The 23,920-nt window shown below is 39.7% G+C and overlaps 1 protein-coding gene across 4 annotated transcripts in view; it reads right to left on the reverse strand.

Moving 5' to 3' along the window:
- kazna (kazrin, periplakin interacting protein a) overlaps nt 1-23,920 on the reverse strand; it is a 216,403-nt gene that overhangs the window by 67,417 nt on the left and 125,066 nt on the right. For all 4 annotated transcript variants that reach the window (XM_055222893.1, XM_055222894.1, XM_055222892.1 and 1 more), the window contains exon 3: nt 8,052-8,159. In XM_055222893.1, the coding sequence (XP_055078868.1) occupies nt 8,052-8,159 (108 nt within the window). The remainder of the gene's footprint in view (nt 1-8,051; nt 8,160-23,920) is intronic.

The following is a 23,920-nucleotide window of genomic DNA, read 5'->3' on the forward strand; positions in this document are numbered from 1 at the left end:
CTGGCACTTGCCAACCTAAAGTGTCCAGAAGAGCACAGAATGAGAACCATTGTAATAACGCGAGGTTTGGATCCAGCTGCATTCAAAATGATCCAATACAAAGCGAAAACACTGAGGAGGCGTTTAATCCTAAAGCCCGGAGGAGGCAGGCCTTGTGTGAACTTGTGGAAACAGACAAAGGGAAGTCACCACTCAGAGCAGACATTTTTATTATGATGCAAAAAAAAAAAAAAAAAAAGTCTGGCTCTTGTATCAAAAAACATGCAATGAACTCCTAATCCAGCCATTTTACTATTTACTATCCTGATCAAACCTCACCTCAAATGCAGGACAAAACAGGATTACTCAAATATTGATCACTTGAAATACAACTCTGAGTAATGAGGGAAACTCATTATAACATGTCAGTGGCTCATAAAAACAGACTTTACAGAATATGTTTCCTTTAAAGAAAACCTATGGTGCTTGTGTTTACTATATAGTTTGAATTTTTGACAAGGTGATTTGGACAATCACATTACAGAACAGCAGATTTTTTTTTTTTTTTTCATTTGTACCAAAATTACAACGTGACACTGCCAAATCCATCTATTAAGAAAATAAAATTGAAGACCGAAGTACGTACAGAGCACTGGGCGTATGCCGGTGGCAGTAAAAACGGGGATTGATCAGCAATGTGGCATCTTGAAAATAAGCAATTAAAGACTGCTCAAACCTGCATGAATCACTCCAAATAAAACTTTGGGGGAGTAAATGGTGAGAGGAAACAACTCTAACATGGTTAAAAGCTCTGAAAAATCGATTTTGCATAAGTCTGCTTTAACTCAAAAATAATTATGCAAAATTTAAGATGACTTATATTCACCTGACAGAATCACTATGGCACGAAGCAAGCCAGAATATAAAGCAATAATAGAAATCAATCTTCCTTTCTCAACAGGCCTCAAATCATTCATATAAATGCTCTCTTCTCATCTTTATTCTGTAATTGGACATATGTGCCTTATCTCCACTGCCACTTCAAAATCAACTTTTTTTTCTGCAACAGTTTATCCTAGAACTTTTTTTGTGCCAATTTGAGTGAAAACAAGGTAAATTTAAACATTTGTGTGCTGCCTCCAGTGGCCACTGCAGTTTCAAGTACTATGTGACATCACACAGGACTGCCCTGATTACATCCACGGGCGGAGTTAGATGTGTGGATACCTCTTAGATACTGTTCCTCATATGTTTAGACCCCACCCATACTCTCACTTTCTTGACCCAAACTGTATTCGATGTTAATAGGTCAGGAATAACATTGTACAGCATACGGTGGGTTTAATGTAGGTTTGGGTAATTAATCACATTTTAATCAAGACTCACTCATGTTTCAGTGACAGTGATCCACTTTGGTCTTTTTAATCAAGTCAATAGTCAATTCTAGTCAGAAATAAGCTCCTTTAGTCCTCCAAGTATTGCCTGGGTTAGCAGTTCTATTTGAATTGTGGTGATGGGCAGAGTTTAGGTGTTTAGTCCCACTTTAATGAGAGATGTTATTGACGTTTCTACCAAAGTCTCTCAATTCTCAAGTTACAAGTATTACACTTTGAAAGTCTGAGCCCAGCTTTAGTTGTACCCCCACATCCATTACTGCACCTTAATGTAGTTAAATAGCTTCTACTTCGCCAGTGCTGCTCCATAGTGCCTGAGTAAGCACCCAGCCTGTCCCCTAAAGCTGCTGACTCTCCACAGACATGCACAGAGCACACAGGACACAATGGGTTCTATTCACTGCTTTTTCTTTTGTGTTTTGTCCTCAAGTATTGCAGAATACACACCTCTACAATACTTTATGAAGATGTGAGTCTATTCAATCTTCTCGAGCTCAGATGCACGTGATTGACAGGTGGATTAGCCAACCAGGGACACGCATGGTCTGTATCAAAACAAATATGGCAGCTTACGAGGAGAAAAGACAGGAAAGAAATATCACAGTGACCTGAAAAACATGGTTGATTTCTGTAGAATCAAAGAGCAAAGCACCAAACTCCGTTCATCTGAGGTGAGAGGAGGTTGATTTTGTTAAAAAATGATGGGTAACAAATGAGCTTCTTCATTTCACATGTGTCACTGGAATAAACAAGTCTGTGCGTACAGAACTGTCTGAATCTGGCTCGAGGTGCAGTGATGGGCGTGGTCACCAGACTTCCCTCTGTATAAAAAATACAGAGATATCAGTCTGGAGTTGCCTATTCGATGCAAAAAAATAAATAAAAAAATGTTATGTCGTTAAATATGTTATTCATAAAGTGCTATATACATGGGAAAAAATAATAATTTACAGGTCCTATATTCAGAAAATAGCCTAATATGGGCCAGTTAAATACATTTCTGCTCAAAATGTCATTTTTGATGGAAGACAATTTAAAGCTAATATCCAGCTTTATTTTGTAAACTGTGTCTTTCCCTGCTAATAGATCATACTCTAAACACAGCACTTTATCTGCATATAATTACTAAGTATTTCATCAATCACAAACCCAGGGAAAACAGCCTAATTTGCTAATATAAGCACTGGAGCATTTCAAAACATGGCCACCTGCAAGAAACGCTTTTTGTGAGAACGCTGAAATAGTGTATGAATTATATGGTGTATGAAAACTTTGTGAAGAAAAGCTCAATAGTTATACCATGGATCTATTGAAACAAGTGGATATGATATTGCTAGCTTAGAGCTGTCTTGAGTTGGATTAGTGGCCACTCATTGGTACGACAATGAAAATTCCCTCCTGCTGAGAAAGAATATTTCCTATAGAACGCAATGTAATCACAAACGGATTGTGTTAGACTGACAAATACAATGTGTGAAAAAACTCTTTCACACGGGGGGTTCACTCGGGTTCGAATCCCTCCCTAGGGCGTAATGAGCACTGCTACCTACCCCATACAATGATGAGTGTGAATCAGACTTATGAGATGCCAGCTCAGACATTGCCCAACCAAACAAGGTCTGCATCAGTCCATGCTACTGGAACAAGACAGAAATGGGCAAGATGCTCCGTTGGAATGCTACTACTCCATTGACCCAAGTCAGAGGGGTTACAGCTACTATCATAAGATTGACGATGTACAATAACCTGTCTCCACAACAGAAGCTCATGTCAGGCATCATTGTGGCTAAGATAAGTGAGCACATGGATCAATACATGAGCACAGCACAGAAGGGCATCGGCAAAGATCGAATAGTCGCCTGAGACTGCAGAACCCGTCAGACCAACCTGTGCACTGGATTGATTACAAGAAAACCTACAACTCAATGCCACAATCATCGATGAGGCCAATGGCAAGCCACCTGCACAAGTGACCAGTGTTCTGCGTAGGTCTGAACCCCCTCAGCCAAATCATCAACAACAACAACTAGCTCAGCAATGGGGCCACCAGTAGTCACCTCCTCCACATGGATGACATCAAGCTGTACGCTAAGAGACATCGACTCACTGATCCAAACCACCAGGACCTACAGCACAGACACTGAAATGTCATTCGGGCTATGTAGCCGGATGGTGACAAAGAAAGGGAAGGGTGTCCACACAGAAGGGGTCTCCCTCCCAGAAGGAACAATAGCAGACATTGAGGACAGTTACACCCACAAGCAAATGGCAAATTTGAAGAGGAAACAAAGAAAGCAGCCACAGACAAAAACGTCCAAAGAGTAAGGCAAGTCCCAAGGAGTCAGCTCAATGGCAAGAACAAGACCCAGGCAATAAACAGCTACGCCCTACCAGTAATCAGATACCCAGCAGGAATCATAAGTTATGGCTAAAGGAGGAGATACAGACCACAGATGTTAAGACCCAAAAGCTGCATGGAGGGTGCCATCCCAAATCCAGCATTGGAACATAACTGAAGTGGCTGATATCAAGAAATCCTACAAATGGCTTGAGAGAGCTGGTTTGAATGACAGCACAGAGACACTCATCCTGGCTGCACAGGAGCAGGCCTTGAGCACCAGAGCTATAGAGGCCCAGATCTACCACACCAGACAAGACCCAAGGTGTAGGTTGTGCAAAGAGGACCCTGAGACAATCCAGCACATAACTGCAGGGTGTAAGATGCTGCAGGGAAAGCAAACATGGAGCGGCATAACCAAGTGGAGCCATAGTGTACAGAAACATCTGTGCAGAGTACGGACTGGAAACCCCAAGGTCAAGGTGGGAAACACCTCCAAAGGTAGTGGAGAATGATAGAGCCAAGATCCTGTGGGACATCCAGATACAGACTGACAGAATGGTGATGGACCAACCGGACACTGTGGTGGTGGATAAACAACAGAGCAAAGCCACTGTGGTGAACATCACAGTACCAAGTGATGGGAACATCAGGAAAAAGGAACATGAGAAACTAGAGAAATACCAGGGACTCAAAGAAGAGCTGGAGAAGGCCTGGAAAGTGAAGGCATCAGTGCTGCCCATGGTCATCACTCAGGGGACTGACGCTGAGTGGCTACAGGAGTAGCTACAGCAGATTCCAGGAAAAAACATCAGACATCTCAGTCCAGAAAATTACAGTACTAGGAACAGCAAAGATACTGTGCAGAACCCTCATGCTCCCAGGCCTTTGGTAGAGGACCTGAGTGTGGAAAAGGGATGAGCAAACATACACACATATTAACAATAACAACCGTGTTTTTTATTTTGCTGTACTATTAAAATGAATAGGATTAGTACCAGGCTGTGTGCGTAGATGTTCAAAACATTGCAAAGGTCTATAAACCCTACTTGGCTTTAACGAATAGTTTCTGCATGTTCAGAAACATTATAATGAGTTTTTATTTTAGTTTGATTTAGTTCTGGTTAGGCAGTGAATATAACATCATTAAAATAAAATAATATATTGGAAAGGCTAAGCATGAATGATGTTCCAGTTTTAGGCAAATAAACAGGTCAGATCTGTGGAGTAGTGATCCTGCTCACAGAAAGAGTGCATGAGTTTAAAGATATTTTGTGTAATTAAAACACCTGCTATTGAATAAAAGCTAGGTACATAGCTAGCTAGCTAGATGGATAGATGGACAGACAGACAGACAGATACCTACCTATAATAGGTATAAGTGAATGACAATTTTAATATACATTATTTGGCAGTGAACAGAATATCATCACAAGCTTCTCAGCCCTTGTTTGCGCTTGGATTGTATTTGATACAATAGAGAGTGAGCTATAAGTACCAAATGTCTGTCCATTACATCAGTGCAGGTCAAAGTGCAAAGGTCATTTCAGAGCAAGCAATGCAAACTGAACAGTAATGACATAATGAGGTGTAGTATCAGCAACATCAGTGCGATGTTGCTGATACAGATAACCATTATAAGCCCTATAATCCTCAGTACTAGTGAATGTGTTTATGTGTATGTGTGTGTGATGGGCCCTGAACACTACACTCTCTCATATTTTCCCACTGGCTTCTGTCCACTGAAGCAGAACCACAGGAGGGCAGCTCTGAGCCCCTGCAGCCTGATCGCCTCTGCTGGAGACTGCACACTGATCATCTGCTGATATAGACGATCGCTCAAAATACTACTTTTATATATTACTATTTTGATCTATTATATGGCAATACAGCATGGAAATGTATATTATATGGTGTCTATGGTGACTAATTATTTAATTCATATTACTATATTCATCTGTTCTGACAAAGACGACATTTTGTTCCATGTGGATAGGTCCAAAATTACAGAGATATGCAGCCACAAAATAAAAGTAAAGTAACCAGCTTTGTAAGTACAGTTAAATAAACTCTTGCTGCTGCAATAGCACATGCAGTGCATCTACAGTACGCAGTCATATTATCACAATAGTCAACCATTTAATTTTATTCTTCCCTATAAAAAAAACAACAAAACCCCCCAAAAAATATATATGACTTTTAAAATAAAGATTGCATCAATACATCTATCCATCACTTTATCCCTCCAGTGCCCAAACTCTGCCCCAAACCACGCGCTTTTCAAGACACACGATTATCTGATAGACTAATGCCGATTAAAAAGCCCCAAGCTGATCACAGTTTCAAACTGTAAAAGGTAATTTCCTGGTACATTTATTTAACAACACAAGTGTATAGAATAACCTCGGATTGTTATAGATGTAAGCACAAGCTGCTGCAGTGTGACAAAGACCACAGTGTGATATGAGCAGACCAAAAGTGCACAGTCATTAGTGCACTGTGGACACAACATGATGCAAGCCAAAGGTAAACCCAGTCTTTGCCTCCAGAGCTTGTATATTCACAGAAGACAGGGACAGAAAAACACTCAATTTCTCAATTTCTCACTCAATAATTTCAACCAAAAGATTTTGAAAATACAAGAATAACATAACTGCAAATAACATAACATTTTTGAGGACTATATTTGATACTTGACCCGACCTCTTGTTACCATTCTGTCACTGTCAGCCAATCACAGCGTCTCCTCCAATCACCTCCCATTAATGCACTCTTACCCAAATCATCCAGTTTAAGATGCTTTTCACACTGCCACTAGTTAGGTCGACGTAAAAGAAAATTCGCTCTGAGAGTGGTGTGCTTGGGCCGGTGTGAATGAGACAGTCACACTCTAAACCACAGTAAACGGCCAGTCTGAGAGGGCTTGAAACAAGAGGTTGCTCCACAGAGCGCACTAACATGTGAAAACGACTTAAGTCTCTCCTGATTGAACTACATCCAAAGTAAAAGGGTTCATGTTTTAAAAGTTGAAGAAAAAGACACTGATTACAATAAAATGATCAAAAAGCAACAACTTTCCAGCTATAGCTGCCCCAGGCCAAAGTCATGAACAAGTGGTCAACAACAACAGCCAGCCTGAAGTTCACACAAACATTTTCCTCAATTAAGGTTACTAGAAAATGTCAACAACTTGGCACCTGACTGACTGCTCATAGAGACTGTACTGGCTCGTTGAAACTAGGTCTGTCAGGACAACGATAAACGATAAAATTGAAACAAATTTATGCCACTGACCCAAAAAACCAAAAGAAGACTTAAACCACAAAAAAATATTCTAAATGTACAATATTGTAAAAAAAAAAAAAAAAAAAAAAAAAAAATATGAGCTACAATAAATAAATGTCAGAATAAATCAGAATAAATGTCTGTAGTTGATGTGTGTGTGATCCCTCACTCATCCAGGTTTCATCCATAGTAAAAGTCAAAAGTAAAATCTGTCTGAGAGTGGTGTGCTTGGACAAAAAAGTTGTAGGAGTGAAGATGTTTGTCTGCTCATTCAAGCCACTCCTTCAGTTCTGGTCAGATGACTGGTGGACACTGCCTTATATCTATCTCTTCTCTTCTATCTGAAGGGAGGAGCTAACTACACTGAAACTAGAAACAGCTTTTGTTTACAGTTTCTGTATGTAGGCTAGGTCTATTGAGCTAGTCTGTTGAGCTGACCTACAACACTTTGTCCAGTTGACAGATTTTACTTTTGGCTTTTACTACAACTGTTTAATAATACGTTGCGTATGCAATGAGTCATAGAAGTTATTAATTCAACTTTTTACAGCTTAAATCTTTTCATTTCACCAAACTATAACCACAGATTTCTCACTAGTGCAAAGAAAAAGTACACATAAAAAATATTGACCCCACAAAGCATTGTTCCAGCTTTCATATTTTAAACAAGTTAATATAGTAATTATCGTGACAGGCCTAGTTGAAACTTCTGTTTGCATTTCATATTAAAGGAAAAGTATGTAGCCAGTGTGTGGACAGCACTAGCACTGATTAATGACAGGCTGTTCGGTTTAACCCAACTGGAAGTCAGCATTGAAACTGGCAACCCGAGTTCATTCTGCTTTCTAATTGGATAAACAAATTATAACATAAACAACTTGCCCATCATATCCAGTGTTTGTTTTTTTTGTAATTAAGAATACATCAGCTATACAAAAGCAGTATTTAATTTGACCGTGTCTACCTCGTATCTGGGAACACAGACAGGTCATGTTTACAAAAGATAGTTTTAAGCAGAGGACGGGCATTATGCGTATAGGACCATGGTGCAATACCTTTGTCGAGAGAAGCGTCTGGGGAGTGGAAGTCCATCAAGCTGCTGACTTCACTTTTGTAGCAGAGGTCAGTGCTGGGCGCTTTCTGCCGATGGTGAGGAGAGGGCTCTGGAAGACACACAACAATGCAAGATTAAAATTAAAATGTAGGTCAAATACATAATTGTGGAACACTGGAACTACAGCAGGGCGATAAGCCAAAAATGAATTTACATTTTACAGAACCAGTCAAAAGTCTGGACACACTCACTGAAGGTATCACAAAAAGATTTTTTGCTTTTTTTTTTTTCAAAATAGCCACCTTTTCCTCTGATCACTGCTTTGGACACTCTTGGCATTCCACTAAGGAACCCTGACATGGCACATCTGTGAAGTGTAATTAAACTGAAGTTTCAGTCGGTGTGCACATTTTGGACTTCACTCAATCACAGGGGTGGATGAACTACTCAATTTAATATGTTAAATAAAAGTACAGATACAGAGATAAATAAAACATTTCAAGTGTTCTATGTGAAAGTGCTATAGTAAAAGAACAACAGCAATAAAAACATTGATAGACAAATAAAAATGAGCAGGGATATCCTTTTTTAAAAAGAAAGGCCTTTCTTAAAATCTATCCACCGTCTGTGGATCCCTGCGTTGGTCTGGTAGGGTGTTCCACAGACGAGGAGCAGCAGCCTTGAAGGTCCTGTCTCTCATGGTTTTGAGCCCTGTCCTAGGCAGGAGCAGATGGTGCTGTTGTCCTGACTGAGTCCCGGCTGGCCTGTGTGGTGTGAGCAGTTCTGTGAGATAGGTGAGAGCGTCACCGTGGAGACAGTGGTGGGTGTGCAGGAAGACTTTGTACTTCATGTGCAGGTGAACAGGAAGTCAGTGCAGGGTGTGGAGGATGGGGGTGATGTGATGTGCTCATGTTTCCACACCCTCATCAGGACGCTAACAGTGCTGTTCTGGACATACTGGAGCTTTTGGATACTCCTGCCGGGGCTCCTGATGAGGAGTGCGTTACAGTGGTACAACCTGGAGGAGACAAAGGCATGGACGAGCTTCTCTGCAGCCGCGAGGGAAACAGAGGGGCGGAGCTTTGAAATATTACAGAGGTGAAAGAAGGAGGTTTTGCAGATGTGAGTGAGATGATTGTTAAACGAGAGGTGGGGGTCAAACTTGGCCCCAAGGTTGTTAACAGAGGGAGAGAGGGGAATGTTGTGGTCAAAGAGTGAAATGGAGATGATGGGTGAAGAGTTTTGAGTCATTCAGCTGCAGTCCCCTGTGGCGGCCCCTATCTCATTCAGTCAGGAGCTGAAGTGGATGACAGTGGCAAAGGGGGATCCAGAGGGGGTGGCTTTCAGGTAGAGTTGTGTGTCGTCAGCATACGTGTGGGGTCAGGATTTAGCAACCCCAGGACCACATACTCAGTCCTTTCAGTGAGATAGAGCAGAACCAGTGAAGGGCAGTGACAGAGGCCAGTTTATGATGGAGATGGTGGAGGACGATGTGATGGTCAGTGTTGTTGAATGCAGCAGAGAGAATGAGGAGAGAACTTTTTTTGTTTGCTCATAGCCAAAGCTTGATCTTGAAAACTTTATTCTTTAGAAAACTTTAGAAAACTTTAGCTTGAACACAGTAAAAAATAACCCCTCTGAACATATGGAAAGTACATTTTACTTTTCAGTCCAGTTGAAAATGTAGTGGAGTAGAAAGTAAAGATACCTGCTCTCAAATGTAGTGAAGTAAAAGTAAAAAGTATCCACTGTGAAATTTAAATAAGTATAGTACAGATATCTAAAAATTCTACTTAAATACAATACTTTACTACTTACTTACCTTCCACCACTGCTCAATTGTCCGGGATACACACATAAAATACCAAGGCGTAGGTACAAAAAAGTTCTATGTCTAACAAAACAAAAATGAAGCACCAACCCAAAATAGCACAAGCAACGATCCAATACACTCACTATAATAAAATGTAGCTCCTCAATATTCATAGCTGTAGTAACATTGCCAAGTCTGAGGATAAAATGAAATGAAGTCACGACATGCAGACTTCCAAACACATCAGATGCCTTCAGGGACTCTATAGATATGCACGTAAATATTAGCATTTTTATGACACTGTGGCCATTTTAGCTGTTTGCAAGCTCCAGTGGTTTTTAATAGACTTCTCTATCAGTAAGGCTTTGAGAGCAGACGCAGTGGATGCAGTTGGTAAGGTTGTTTTTACATACAGTATATTGTGATGTCCACTTATGTCGGTCACAGAGAGAAGAACAGTTTTTGAAAAGGTTATATTTAAAGGTCCTGTTTTCCACTAAATTGATTCTTGTGAGCTTTAAGCCATGTTACGATGTTGTTGCCTCATCAAAAACATACCTGGAGTTGTGTTTGAGTATTCCTGCATTAGTAATCTGTCTACATCTCCAAAGCTCAAAATGCTCTGTTCCACCTTGTGATGTTATGAAGTGCTAGTTTTCAAGTTAACAGCTCCTTTTACCTAGTCTCTCCTAGGAATTGCCAGTTTCTGTCAGTAGAGACTGTCAATTCCAGGGTGACATGATCCAAATGATTCTGGTGAAGGTGCATGGAGTTTAAAAACACAGTGGAGCACTTTCTGCATTACTACAGGACCATAGGCTGTGTATATAAGTGGACATAGCTAATCTGCTAGCGTTTCATATAGGAAGTCATCATGGTCTACGCTTCTAACTACATCGACTACATTGGCTCTATTTCACTCTCAAACTCGCCCCCCTCTCTGGAACTGCTGCTGTCAGACTCATCATTTTGGTCTTAAATGTTCGTATTAACCCGCACTACATGATCCTGGTATTTTTATTTCACTATTGTGTCCGTAGCTCAAGATATGAACATCAATAACAGATAAATCAGCTTCCTTCTTTCCCTGAGGTCGTTCCTGTTAGCTTTAGTAACAGGTTTGATTGACAGCATTGCTAAGCGCCCATACCCAGCTAAACCAGCGTTGCACCCGGGAAGAGGTGTCATCTTACACAGCTTCACTCCAGATTGGCTCTTTGGGTGCTATGTTGGCTCAAAATTCGCCCTATAACCACTAGTCTCGATGAGCTTCATTTAACTGGAGCCGATCACTATGGGTGATGTCACGCTCACTTAGTCCACTTCTTTACACCATCTATGCACAGGACATTGCACAATAAACACGTGTGAATGAAACAAAACACTTCTTTTTAATGAGGAAAGAACATCATAACATATATCAGAAAACAGAGTAATATAGGCTCTTTAAAGTGTATATAACAATTTACACTACACTTTTTAAAAACTTAAGTTAACATGATTATATTAAACATTTAACTTATAATCTTGCCTTGTTTCCCCCATTTCAACAGTTTTGGTCAAGTTTATATTTTAACTTCCTGGTTAAAATGTGCATCAATAAACAAGGGAAAATGCTTGTCTAATTTACACATTAGTTAGTTCTTGGCAAATAAAATACGTGACTACACCTCTACCTAAAAATGTGTTTCTTAGTAAATGGTAAACATTTTTATACAGCACTTTTCCACTTTCAAGGCACTAAAAATGCTTTACATCAAGGAAACATTCACCCACGCTCATACTCTATTGTACGCAGACACTGGCGCTGATGGAGGGTAAGAGACTTGCCCAAGGACACAACGACAGTATTCATGTGTAGGAGCTGGAATTGCACTGCCAACCTGTGGGTCTGACAGTGATATTTACGTCGGTAATCAAACTGCCAACCTTCAGATGGGAGGACGAGCATGTGCTACCCATTTTGGTGAAACGAGTCACTTTTCAACTTTTCATTATCCACTTCATTATCCATTTATCCAGCATTTACACTCTTCAGTCTGTTTATCTTTGTTTTGTTCATATACAGTTGAATTTGAATGCATCATGCAGCACAAATGTTACCTTGTTGTTTCACCTCTGCTGTACTGGCGTCACAGGCCTGCACTCTGTTATTAACGGACGGTTAGAGCAGAGAGTGGAGCAGTAATTGTGCACAGATGTGGTTGATAAAAAGCTCAGGGCTAAAGCCAGTGGCCATTACACTGAAATTACTCAGCGCGCTTGTCTAGGCCCACTTTCTAAGGACAATGTCATTTTTCAGCTCTGCAGCCTGGAGCTTTGCGAGCAGACTGTCAGGTTGTCTTTTCAAACAGGATTTCAATAATAATCTCATAAAAAAAAAAAAATCTTGCTTCATTCGAACTGGCTACATGATTTGAGAAGGACTTTGATGGTGTGAATGTGGTCAGCTCTTATTACCGACATATTGAAAAAAGTCAAAATTCAATGAGAAAATATTCCATCTTTTGAATAGTCAAAAGTCCTCAAAATGGCACCTACAAACAGAAAGTTCAAATTCACAAATGGCACAACTGTAGACTGTATGAAGACGACTAAGAAAGTGTGAGCCATCCTCTCTGCAGGTGGTGAGGTCTTTGGGGTGAAAGATGAACAAGAGACATGAGAGAGCGGAGACAGGTGGTGTTTCTGGGACAGGCTTGTATAAATAGGGCTTCTGGGTAATTAGAGGTGTGGTCGAGGTGAGCTGTGGTTCGCTGGAGAGGAGCAGGAGGAGGTTGAGGCGCGGTCCTGCTCCTGAATCTCAGTTAATCATTTTAACTCCATATTTGGAATTCTGATTGTGAGTATCATAGCAACCAAAAAGTCAATCGCTGGTTTAGCAGGCCCTTAGCAACGCTGTCAGTCACACCTGTTGCAAACGCTAGCGGGCGCATCCTCGGGGACAGAAGGTACCTGATTGACCTGTTATTAAAGTTCATATCTTAAGGACAAAATAGTGAAATAAAAATACCAAGATCAAGTAGAGCGGGTTAATATGAACATTTTACGAGCAAAATAATGAGCCTGACAGCAGCATTTACAGAGACAGGGGAGTGATAGTTTTAAGCTTTTGTCATTTGTAGACTTACCCACAGTGGGAAGAGTAAAAATATTATTCAAGTAGGAGTAAAAGTATACTGCTAGAAAAGTATTCTGAAAAGTACAATTTATTGAAAAAGTTGGACAAGTGTAACTGAATACTACCCACCTCTGATTTTACCATTTTCAAACTGGACCTCTAGTAAACGGTGCAACAAAAAGCAGCCCGCACTAGCATTAAATACTTTTCAGTGAACCTTTTATCCAAAATGAAGAATTAATGGGACTTGGATGAACAATCTGATAACAAAATTTCACCTTAGATTTGCAAGTGTTCTTTTTTAATATATAAAATTGAGTAATCACTGCCACTATCATCAGAAAATGTGTTTTTTGCTCCATTTGGATAAAGGCAGGAGCTCAGAGCAGTTATAATGTGAGACCCCGAGTGCTTTGTATCGATCCACTAGACTTCATTTCAGCTCAGAGTAAACCAAAAAGACTAGTTGCTAAGGGAGCGACTGAAACGGAAGATTCATTCATAAATTAAACATTTTTTTATTACTGGGCTGGGTTTGTCCACTGATGGTTGGTGGTTTGAATCCCGCTCTCAACATAAACATCATTGGTGGAGCCATCACTGTTTGTTAGAAGAGAACAGCACTGTATGACATTTATCTATAAGGGACTAATTAAGAAAGTGACAGAATACCTCACGTGCTTGTTCATCATTGATACTGGAACATTTAATACCAGATCACATGACTGTATAAGGCTAAAGACGAGACGCACCAAAACTGAGACTGGAAAGAGGCTTTTAGTTGTTTTGCTTCACAAAAATAGAATACACTCCAAGGAAAAGTCAAACTGGATGCATTGGTGACACAATTGCAATTTAATAATCTGATAACAAACTTTTATAGATACACCTACTTGTTTTTCTGTTTCTATTGTATTTTAAACAGGGCACCCATGATAAAGAGCCCAAGTGCTTTCATTGGGTTCCCCTGTATAACTAAAGATAAGATCCACTGACCCACAGGTTGGCGGTGCAATTCCAGATCCCACAGATGAATAAAGTTGTTGGTCCTTGGGTGAGACACTTAAACCACCTTGACCCCACTATCTGCGTACAATGTGTGTGTGTGTGTGGGGGTGTGTGTGTGTGTGTGTGTGGGGGGGGGGGGGGGGTGTGTGTGTGTGTGTGTGTGTATAAACAGACACTGTGTTGGCAGCCAGGGGATTTAATAAATATATTGGCTCCAAAAATGTTTCAAAGTTTTTCTACTTCATATTCACTCAAAAGTAAAGAAAAACTTGGCATTTCTGAAGAGGCAAGTTGACAAGTTGAATATTATCATGTCATATTATCTTGATAAGCATAAAGGGTAAAAAACATAAGCTGCTCTCAAGTATATTTCACTGTTGTAAAATCTTTTCTTTCTTTTCCTTTCAAACTTTGGTGACAAGCAGGTGCTCTCACTAATATGTGCCCTTTAAATGACATAATCTGGACATTATAATAACACACTGACAATTTGAAGAACTACTATTCATGTACTTAAAATGCCTTCTCTTCTCTGGGCCATGTCAAGATAAAAGCTAACAATTACTGTAGGAGATGGCATTACAGATATTCAGCTTCACATAATTGCAGCTTAGAACTGTGTCAGTGATGAACAAAACTATGAACTACTCAAAGCAAACACAATTTGTAACACATTAAAATGTGTGTATTTAGTCTTTTAGGAGGTTAGCTGTAACTTGGCCAGCAAGATGACTTCTTGTGATATTTGTGAGTTCACAAACTCACAAGAATCTCTCCATCCACCAGTGTCTGAGACCAATCACAGCCAAAGGTGAAGAGACTCAAAAACCAAAACAAACATGGCAGAACTGATGGATGTACTCAGGCCTATTTTTAGCACAAATATGGACTATTTTGTGTTTTGCCAAAAACATTCAGAGGAAAACACTTTGTGCATTTGTGCATGGGGAAGATGTCTGTGTTTTTCACTGGATGAAACAAAAGTCTGATTTCTCAGCTTGGTCCACTTTTGTAACATTTCCATCCATTAGATTCAAATATCCAACATGACATTCCACCTTTTCCCGATGTGTTTCAGCTGGATCCATCCAGTCTGATAAATGTGTAGAACTCAGTCCAGAGTGCTACACGGAGCAATCTGACCAGGTTAGTTTGGTTGACTATTCAGTGATTAAAACAAACTTAAAAGTTAAAAAATAGAATGAAAAAAGGCTGTTCCCTGCTGCCAACATTACATTAAGTATTTGTTGTAATGCAATGGGGCAGACACTTCACCTTTTTGAAGTATAGTATTGTAATGAAATCACAAGAGGGAACAACCTAAACCAAATAATCAACATTTTAATACATTTTCCACTAATTTAGAATTTTCAAAACAACAAAATGTAACATGGCAACCTGAATATGTCACGTGTTAACACTGAATACCCCATGGAAATAAAACACCTCTTTAATGAACAAAACCCCAAAATATATATCCTGACTGTTCTCTTTGTCCATGTATATTTCATAACGGTGATCCCTGTGCTCCCCTCTTTCTCCCAGAGCACATATACTCACATACACTATCATCCGTAGCCGCTTGCAGCCACCACATTTAAACAAAGCCCCCCTAAACGAGTGGTGCTGGTGATTAGGCAAAAGAATGCACATTTTTGTTCAAACCGGGGGGCTATATACGCACACGTCCCCTGCTCCGTCTGCACTGTGTAGATATCCAGCTGGCCACACTATTCTTATGTGCTTCTGTAATTGGACTGGTATTCACTCCCTCTCCACCTCCGCTGCGCTGCCAGACCGCTGATAACGCGCTCCCAAATCCATGCATTAATCAACCGAGCGCTAGCACTGACCCTCTCCTCTCCATCACCTGCTCCGAGCGTCCAATTCGAGAGGGAAAAAATGGCGGATTAGTGGAGTAATGGAGTGGCTGTAGTGAGGTTTGGGTAGCGGAGAGTAGAAAAGAAGAGAGAAAGGAAGTAATTGTCACTTTGAAATGAAAGGATAGAATGAAGTGGACATGTGTGAGGTAAAACTGGAGAGGGGGATGGGAGATAGAGGAGATAGGAGCGCTGTACCTGATTCTACAGTCTTAAAAATGTGAAAAACAGAGTTGGTTCATTTTAAACAGGTTGCAGCGTTTCAAAGTTATTCCTCACCTACTTTTACCTCAAGCTATTTACTGTGAGTTTATTATGTTATTCACAACTTTCAGAGATCAGATTTTGCTGTCGCGGTAAAGCTAAGAACAAATAGCACGCTATAATTAGACAGTACACAGTGGGCATGACCTTTACCCTCAAGAGCTGCTTATACAATACATCTGCACTGGGGCAAGACGTATTTTGCCCAGAAACACAGGAAACAAATGAGTCACAATGTATTTCTGTTTTTGAATAGTCTGGGATTTTTATGTTAAAAATATATTTTTTTAACAGTTATATTCTACCTAATTTAATGTATACAGTAATGATCTGATATTTTGTGTTTAGTTCAGAGTTGACACTTTTTGTTGTTCTTGTAGTTGTTGTAGTAGTAGTAGTAGTTGTTGTAGTAGTAGCAGTAGCAGTAGTAGTAGTAGTAGTAGTTGTTGTTGTAGTAGTTGTAGTAGTAGTAGTTGTAGTAATAGTTGTAGTTGTAGTAGTCGTAGTAGTTGTAGTTGTAGTAGTAGTAGTAGTAGTTGCAGTAGTAGTAGTAGCAGTAGTAGTAGTAGTAGCAGTTGTAGTCATAGTAGTTGTAGTCATAGTAGTTGTAGTCATAGTAGTAGTTGTTGTAGTAGTAGCAGTAGCAGTAGTAGTAGTAGTTGTTGTTGTTGTTGTTGTAGTAGTTGTAGTAGTTGTAGTTGTAGTAATAGTTGTAGTAGTAGTAGTAGTCGTAGTAGTTGTAGTTGTTGTAGTAATAATAGTAGTAGTAGTAGCAGTAGTAGTAGTTGTAATAGTTGTAGTAGTAGTAGTAGTAGTAGTAGTTGTAGTTGTTGTAGTAATAGTAGTAGTAGTAGTAGTCATAGCAGTAGTAGTAGTTGTAATTGTTGTAGTAGTTGTTATAGTAGTAGTCATAACTGCTGTGTATGTGACACTTGGTTCCTATGCCGACAAGCTATGAAGTTTCTACTCATTTTTACTGGTCTGTTTTTGGAGACAGGCGCTCATGAGTTGAGTCTGCTGTTGTTTTGTACTTGTTTTGTCTTTGGTTACTACAGTAGGCCTTGTGTTCAGAAAATAAGCAACAAGAAGTAATTTGGTGTGTCTCCTTACACCTGAACACTGCAGTACTATAGTTTTATTGGCAGCCATAATCCCGCCTCTATTGTGTACACTGCTACAGTAAATGACTGGTCTGGTAAATATTATGACCAGCATAACTCAGCTATAACAGGATATAGTTACTGTCAATTATATAGCGCTTTGTTTTTTGTTTTTTGCTGTAATGAAAGGGAGTGACATGTTTAAAATTGCTGCGCCCAAAGCCTGGTACTGATATAAGTTCTGCCCCATTCATTTTAATGAGGCAGCCAAATAAAAACATTCATTTTTCTGCTCATATGCTCATAGACGGCTCCCACAAATGGTTGTTGTTTGTTACATTTGCCAATAAGTAATAACTTAATATTTACCATCCAACTCCAGTCTCTAAAGTTTCTGTGTGCAGGATTTTTTGTCCTGATTATATAATGTTTATAGATGAATATTTAAGTGTTAAACTGGAGTCAACATATTTGAGCATTATTGCATTATTATCCCATACAAAAAAAACAAAAACGAGGGTCTGGTGTTACTCATGTGTGGTCGAGTGGTTGGCAGTCCACAAAACACCCCAGTTTTTTGGGTTTTTTTGTGATGTTTGGAGGCTAATGCTAACCTCCCTATTGAAAATGCATTAGGGCTCCCATGTGATAAAGTACTACCCTTTAAAATGCAGGGTTCTGTTTATAAAGTTAGAAGAGTCTATAGAGCCATCAGTACCTGCCTCATGTCGGCTGTTGGATACATTCAGATAAAAGCTCCACAACACCTCTCTCCCTCCCTCTTAGTCGCTCTCTATCTCGCCTTGTCAGTGTTTTGCTCTCCCTCTCCCAGTCTCTCTCTCCTTTTGCTCCTCTCTCTTACCATCCCTCCATGCCCCCATCTTTCCCTCTCTCGCTCAGTACATTTCCATTTCTCTCTCCATTTCCCTCTCTGTCTCTCTCAGTCTTCCTCTCTCTTTCCCTCCTTCTACCCCCCTCTCTCTCTTTCTCAGTACATCTCCATTTCCCTCTCTCTTTCTCCCTCTTTCTACCTCTCTCTCAGCCTCCTCTCTTGTCTCCCTCCCTGGCTCTCTCAGTCTTTCTCTCTCTTTCCCTCCTTCTACCTCTTTCTCTCCCCCCTCTCTCTCTCTCTCAGCCTGCTCTCTTCTCTGTCTCCCTCCCTGCCTCTCTCTCAGTCTCTCTTTTCCTTCGTCTACCTCTCTCAGCTTACCCTCTTTTCTCTCTCCCTCCCTGCCTTTCTCTCAGTCTTTCTCTTTCCCTTGTCTACCTCTCTCCTTTCTCTTTCTTTCTCTCTCTCAGCCTCCTCTCTCTCTCCCTCCCTGCCTCTCAGTCTTTCTCTCTCTCTTTCCCTCTTTCTACCTCTCTCTCTCTCAGCCTCCTCTCTCTCCCTCGTTGCACTCTGTCTGTTTACTCGTCTGTGATGTGGAGTGAGTCTGGCAATGTTCACGTCCAAACTGAGGACATCACAAACCTACTGTGTCCTTTTTGTCCCTCTGGGGATTCGGTAGTGTACAGCAGCACACTAGACATTAATAACAATAATGTTAACAACAACGACAACAACAACGACAACAACGACAACAACAACAACAATAATGCATTAGTCATATATCACTTTCCCAGATGCTTAGAGTCGCTATAATTTTGTGTGTTATTCATACTATGGAACATTCCAGGCAAAGTAATTACATCTCCATGGAGACAAGTAGGTTAAAAGTTACATAGTGAACCTTGGAAGATACATATTGTGCGACTAACTAGACCTTATATTGTTGATTTTAATATGGTATTGTAAATAGTTATGGACAGTATATTTTGGATTTTGCTAATGGGCTAACATGTTTTATTTGTTTGCAGAACTGCCAAAAACAGAACAAACTACAAATAATAATGATGGCTTACACTTTTAATGCGCTTTTTCAAAGCCTCTCAAAGCACTACACTATAGTCATTATTCATTCATTTCCACACTTGGTGATGGCAAGCTACTATTGTAGCCACAGCTGCCCTGGGGCAGACTGATGGAAAGACCATAATTCTTTGTTCCAGGGTAGTCAACAACATGGAATAAATACATAAATTGACTCTTTTGAGATTTAAGCCATGTTATGATGCTGTTACCTCCTCAAAAACATACTCAAGTTGTGTTTTGTTTCATTCACACATGTTTACGTAAACCTTTATAATTAGTCTGTCTACATCACCAAAGCCCAAAATGCTCTATTCCACCTTGTGATGTCATGAAGTGGTAGTTTTCAAGTTAACAGCTCCTTTTACTTTTGTTTCAGAAGAGAATGACTATTCCAGGGCTGAAATTATCCAAATGATTCTAGCGAAGGTGTGTGGAGTTTAAAAACACAGTGGAGCACTTCCTGTATTACCACATGACATGTTTTCTCCAGGTCTGTTTGTGACGAGGAAACAACATTATAACATAGAAAACAGCACAATATGGGCCCTTTAACATATGGAGCTAATTAGTGAGATAAAAAGGCAAACTTTAACTTGAAAGCAATCCAGTTTCTGTTTAACGTCCCTATCGAAGTTGTTGTGCTGGGATAAAAGAAGAATAGTTGAGTATATTTTGAGGTGCGGCAGCTGGAAAGACTTTGAAATTGAAACAACAAACAACAAACAAAAATAGTAAGTGCAATCTTTACCACAGTTACCGCATTTATTTGGAAAGTCTATGAGAAAAACGAAAGAGAAATTTATTTCCGTGACCAGGCGGTGTGCGGTCACTGTTGAGCTCCATATCAAAGTGGTAAAAATGACCATGTGGGCGGGGCTACAGCTCACACTCAAACATGTTCCTCGCTCATGGTTTAAAATCTGGTCCTTTAAGTGTGATGGGGAGTTTGAAACAAGCCAGAACCTAAAACCCTTTCATTACAGCGTATGTCTTTACCAGGTCCAGCTGCGTCACGGTGCAGAGATAGTCATGAGTGTGTGGAGTGGAGGGGTGATGACTGCAGGGGGCGCTCTGTGGGAGATGGGTAAACGTCAGCTTGATACCCTTCATAGATCGATTCCCTCACAGCAGGAGGCTCGGCTCTGCTCAGATCCTGCTCCAGCCCACATACATAATACATGCCTCACAAATGAAGGTCAATGAGTTTGGGAGAGCGTGCACTGAAGTTACAGCTGAAATTGTAACAGGGATTGTATGAAGGTTTGAGAAAATCGACTCTTGTGAGCTTTAAGACATGTTGTAATGTTGTTACCTCTTGAAAAACAGACCTGGAGTTGTGTTTTGTTTCATTCACACATGTTTGAGTAACACTTTACTATTAGTCTTTCTACATCCCCAAAGCTCAAAATGCTCTGTTCCACCTTGTGATGTCATGAAGTGGTAATGTTCATGCTAACAGCTACCTTTTGCCTTTAGTTCAGTAGAGGTGGATAATTCAAGGGCAAAAATTACCTAAATGATTCTAGTGAAGATGTATGGAGTTTAAAAACACATTAGAGCACTTCCTGTATTACCACATGATGACATCACAAGGTGGAACACAGTGTTTTCGCACTGGAGAGAACAACTCAGCCTAAATATTCAGGGTTTATGAGTTAAACATGTCTGAATGAAACAAAACACAACTCCAGGTCTATTTGTGATGAGGAAACAACATTATGACATAGATCAGAAAATACCACAAGACCCTTTAAGTACAAATTTTAGGTAAGTACTTTATTAAGTAGATTTTAAAGTGGATACTTTTTACTTTTACTTCACTACACTACTACTACTTCACTGAGAACAGGTATCTGCACTACATTTTTGAACAGGACTGAAAAGTAAAAGTATGTTTTTTTTTGTATTTTATTATTAGCAGACAGTGACAATGGCCATGCTTGTGGTATTTAAAAATGTACTACGAGACAGTTAAAGTGGTCAAAAAGGTCCGAGGAACTCCGTTGGTGTATTAATTACATGGGACGAATATTACAAGCTTTTTAGCCCTGTCCTTGAGGAGCACCTCTGAACACTCTCACTTTTGTTGTGTTTTTAAATTATTATTCTATGAGACCTGCTGAAAAGGCTGAGGGATTTATTTTTTAACACATTTACAGTTTTGAGCAAACAAAAATATACAAAGAAAAACAGCTAGCTTCCAGCACAAATCTTTATCAAAATCACTACATTTGAAGCCTTATAAGACCTCAAAATCTACACAAAATACTTTAACTTTTTATTCTTTAACACATACTTTATTATTTTCACTTAAGTAGATTTTTTCGTGTGATACTTTTACCTTTACTTGACTAGACTTCATCTTTTTGCTCTGGTAAATTTCGCTCAGTGCAGGGGGTCAGCAGCATTAGCATACACGCACGACATAATATACCAAAAGACAAAGGAAAAACATGTAGAAGTGGACAATACAATCCCTCAGGCTTCACACAGCTGCACAATCACTCTATAAAATGTACAAACACGTTTTTATACCTGTTATTTTTGCAAAAAGGAACCGTGCATCTCCTTCCAGACTGCACACGCTCACACCCACGATGTCACCAGCCAGTTTTACCAATCTACGGATCACACTGACATCACACTAAACATTTGCGTATCTTTTTGAGGTAATTTTTAATAGTTTTGGTTATAGACGTGAATAAAATGATGCTTATATTTGATCATTAATGAACTGTATGCTTATGTTGTGTTACGAGACTAACAGAGGGTGAAAATTACCAGCTTGTGTAATTGAAATGTATAATTAAGTTGAAAAGTAACTGAATTGAGAAACAGGAAACGAGGTTGTGGGTGAAAGGTCAGAAGCTGTGTAACCTGAACTGAAAGATAAGAAAGGTGATGTCTGTGTGGGGAAGGCAATAGAGTGTTGTTCTACTGATAAGCATGATGAGAAAACTGATGAGTAAAGTCAAGCTGTTAATAAAAGGCTGCTCTGAGAAAGAGAAGGCACAAAGAAGACCTCGTGGAAGTTTCTCTGTGCTCGCTCTCCTCTGATCAGAGTAGAAGAAAAGTCTAACACTTGTCCTGAGTCTTTCTGGGTAAACAGCGTGTCGAGAACAGAGTTTTCTTGACAAGACAATATACTTAATATTGCATCCTCTCAAACAACAACTGGAATATTACCCGTTTTTCAAATGATCTCCCACTTCTGTTGAGTCAAAATAAGTCTGTATGCTAGAAGTGTTATTGTCCGATAATCAGGAGGTGCGCCGCTTTTTGGTCTTTTTGGAGGATCATGTACATTTCAGTGCCACAAAAAATATTCTTTGGCTTTTGCATTACGTACGGCACACCAAGATAATTTATTGAGGTGGAAGTACGCTAACCCTCCTTCACACTCACAGTGGTTACAGGATGTGTAAAGTCCAAATTAGATTTTCATTCAAACAAAATATCAATGCATTTGAGAAGACATGGAGCGTAGTTGCAAGTTGGTTGGGTGTGTTTCGTATTTTTTGTCAGTTTCGATTTAGACTTTGTTTTTTTTTTTAGATATATATATTTGTAATGTTTTTGTATTATAGTTCTTGTTCTATTAGTTTTTGATTGTAGTTGATCATTTGAAAACAATAAACATATCTTGATAAAGAAAATAAATAAATAAATCAGGAGGTGCACGTTAGCATGCTAGGTGTTATTAGCTTTACCATGACTCTGCTCTGGTCTGTGAAAATTGTGAGAAGCACTTTAAAACTCATTGCGGTGAATAATACACCCGGTAATGTCACTGTTAGCGTCACTACTTCCTGTTGAATCACGCTAAAGTTAATAAATATGTAAAGATCAGGCAGTGGACATGCTAAACTTTAAACTTGTACATTCTCTGCTTTCAATTTCACTACTAGCAAATGCAAATCAATGTCCTAATAAAACACGAAATCCCCCTGAAACAATCCACCCTGCTAGCTGTGATTACAATCAACGATCCACTGTTTTACCCTTAACCCACCGAGGGGTTAATGGCTTGTTACTGTGAGGACTTGTAAAATGAAACAACAAAATGGCCGACAGTAATTCTTAGTTTCTCTGGGAGGCGGGGGTCGCGCAGGTCTGCAGCTAACAAGCTCCTTGGAGACGGACTGTTGGAGAGGCCAAACTCAGAAAGCTCACATTTGTACAACTATTTTATGCCGGAAACCACTCCTACCAACACCGTGAACCAGTGAAGAGCTTCAACCAACAAACTGATCTATTGTATTTTCTATCGTAAAATCTCATATTATGCTATTTTCTGATCTCTGTTTCATGTTTCCTCATCACAAACAGACCTGGATTTGTGTTTTGTTTCATTCACACATGATTAACACACAAACCCTGCATATTTAGGCTGAATTGCTCCCTCAAAACACTCTGTGCCACCTTGTGATGTCACGTCGTAATACAGGAAGTGCTCCACTGTGTTTTTAAACTCCACACACCTTCACTAGAATCATTTGGACAATTTCAGGACCAAAATTGCCAATCTTTCCTAAACTAAAGGTAGACGTTAGCTGTTAACTTGAAAACTACTGCTTCATGACATCACAAGGTGGAACAGAGCATTTTGAGCTTTGGAGATGTAGAGAGACTAATAATAAAGTGTTACTCAAACATGTGTGAATGAAACAAAACACAACTCCAGGTCTGTTTTTGAGGAGGTAACAACATTTTAACATGGCTGAAATCTCACAAGAGTCAGTTTTGTGTAATAAAGAACCTTTAAGGCCCAT

This window comes from Periophthalmus magnuspinnatus, chromosome 7, assembly GCF_009829125.3.
Source record: "Periophthalmus magnuspinnatus isolate fPerMag1 chromosome 7, fPerMag1.2.pri, whole genome shotgun sequence".
Classification (NCBI taxonomy): Eukaryota; Metazoa; Chordata; class Actinopteri; order Gobiiformes; family Gobiidae; genus Periophthalmus; species Periophthalmus magnuspinnatus.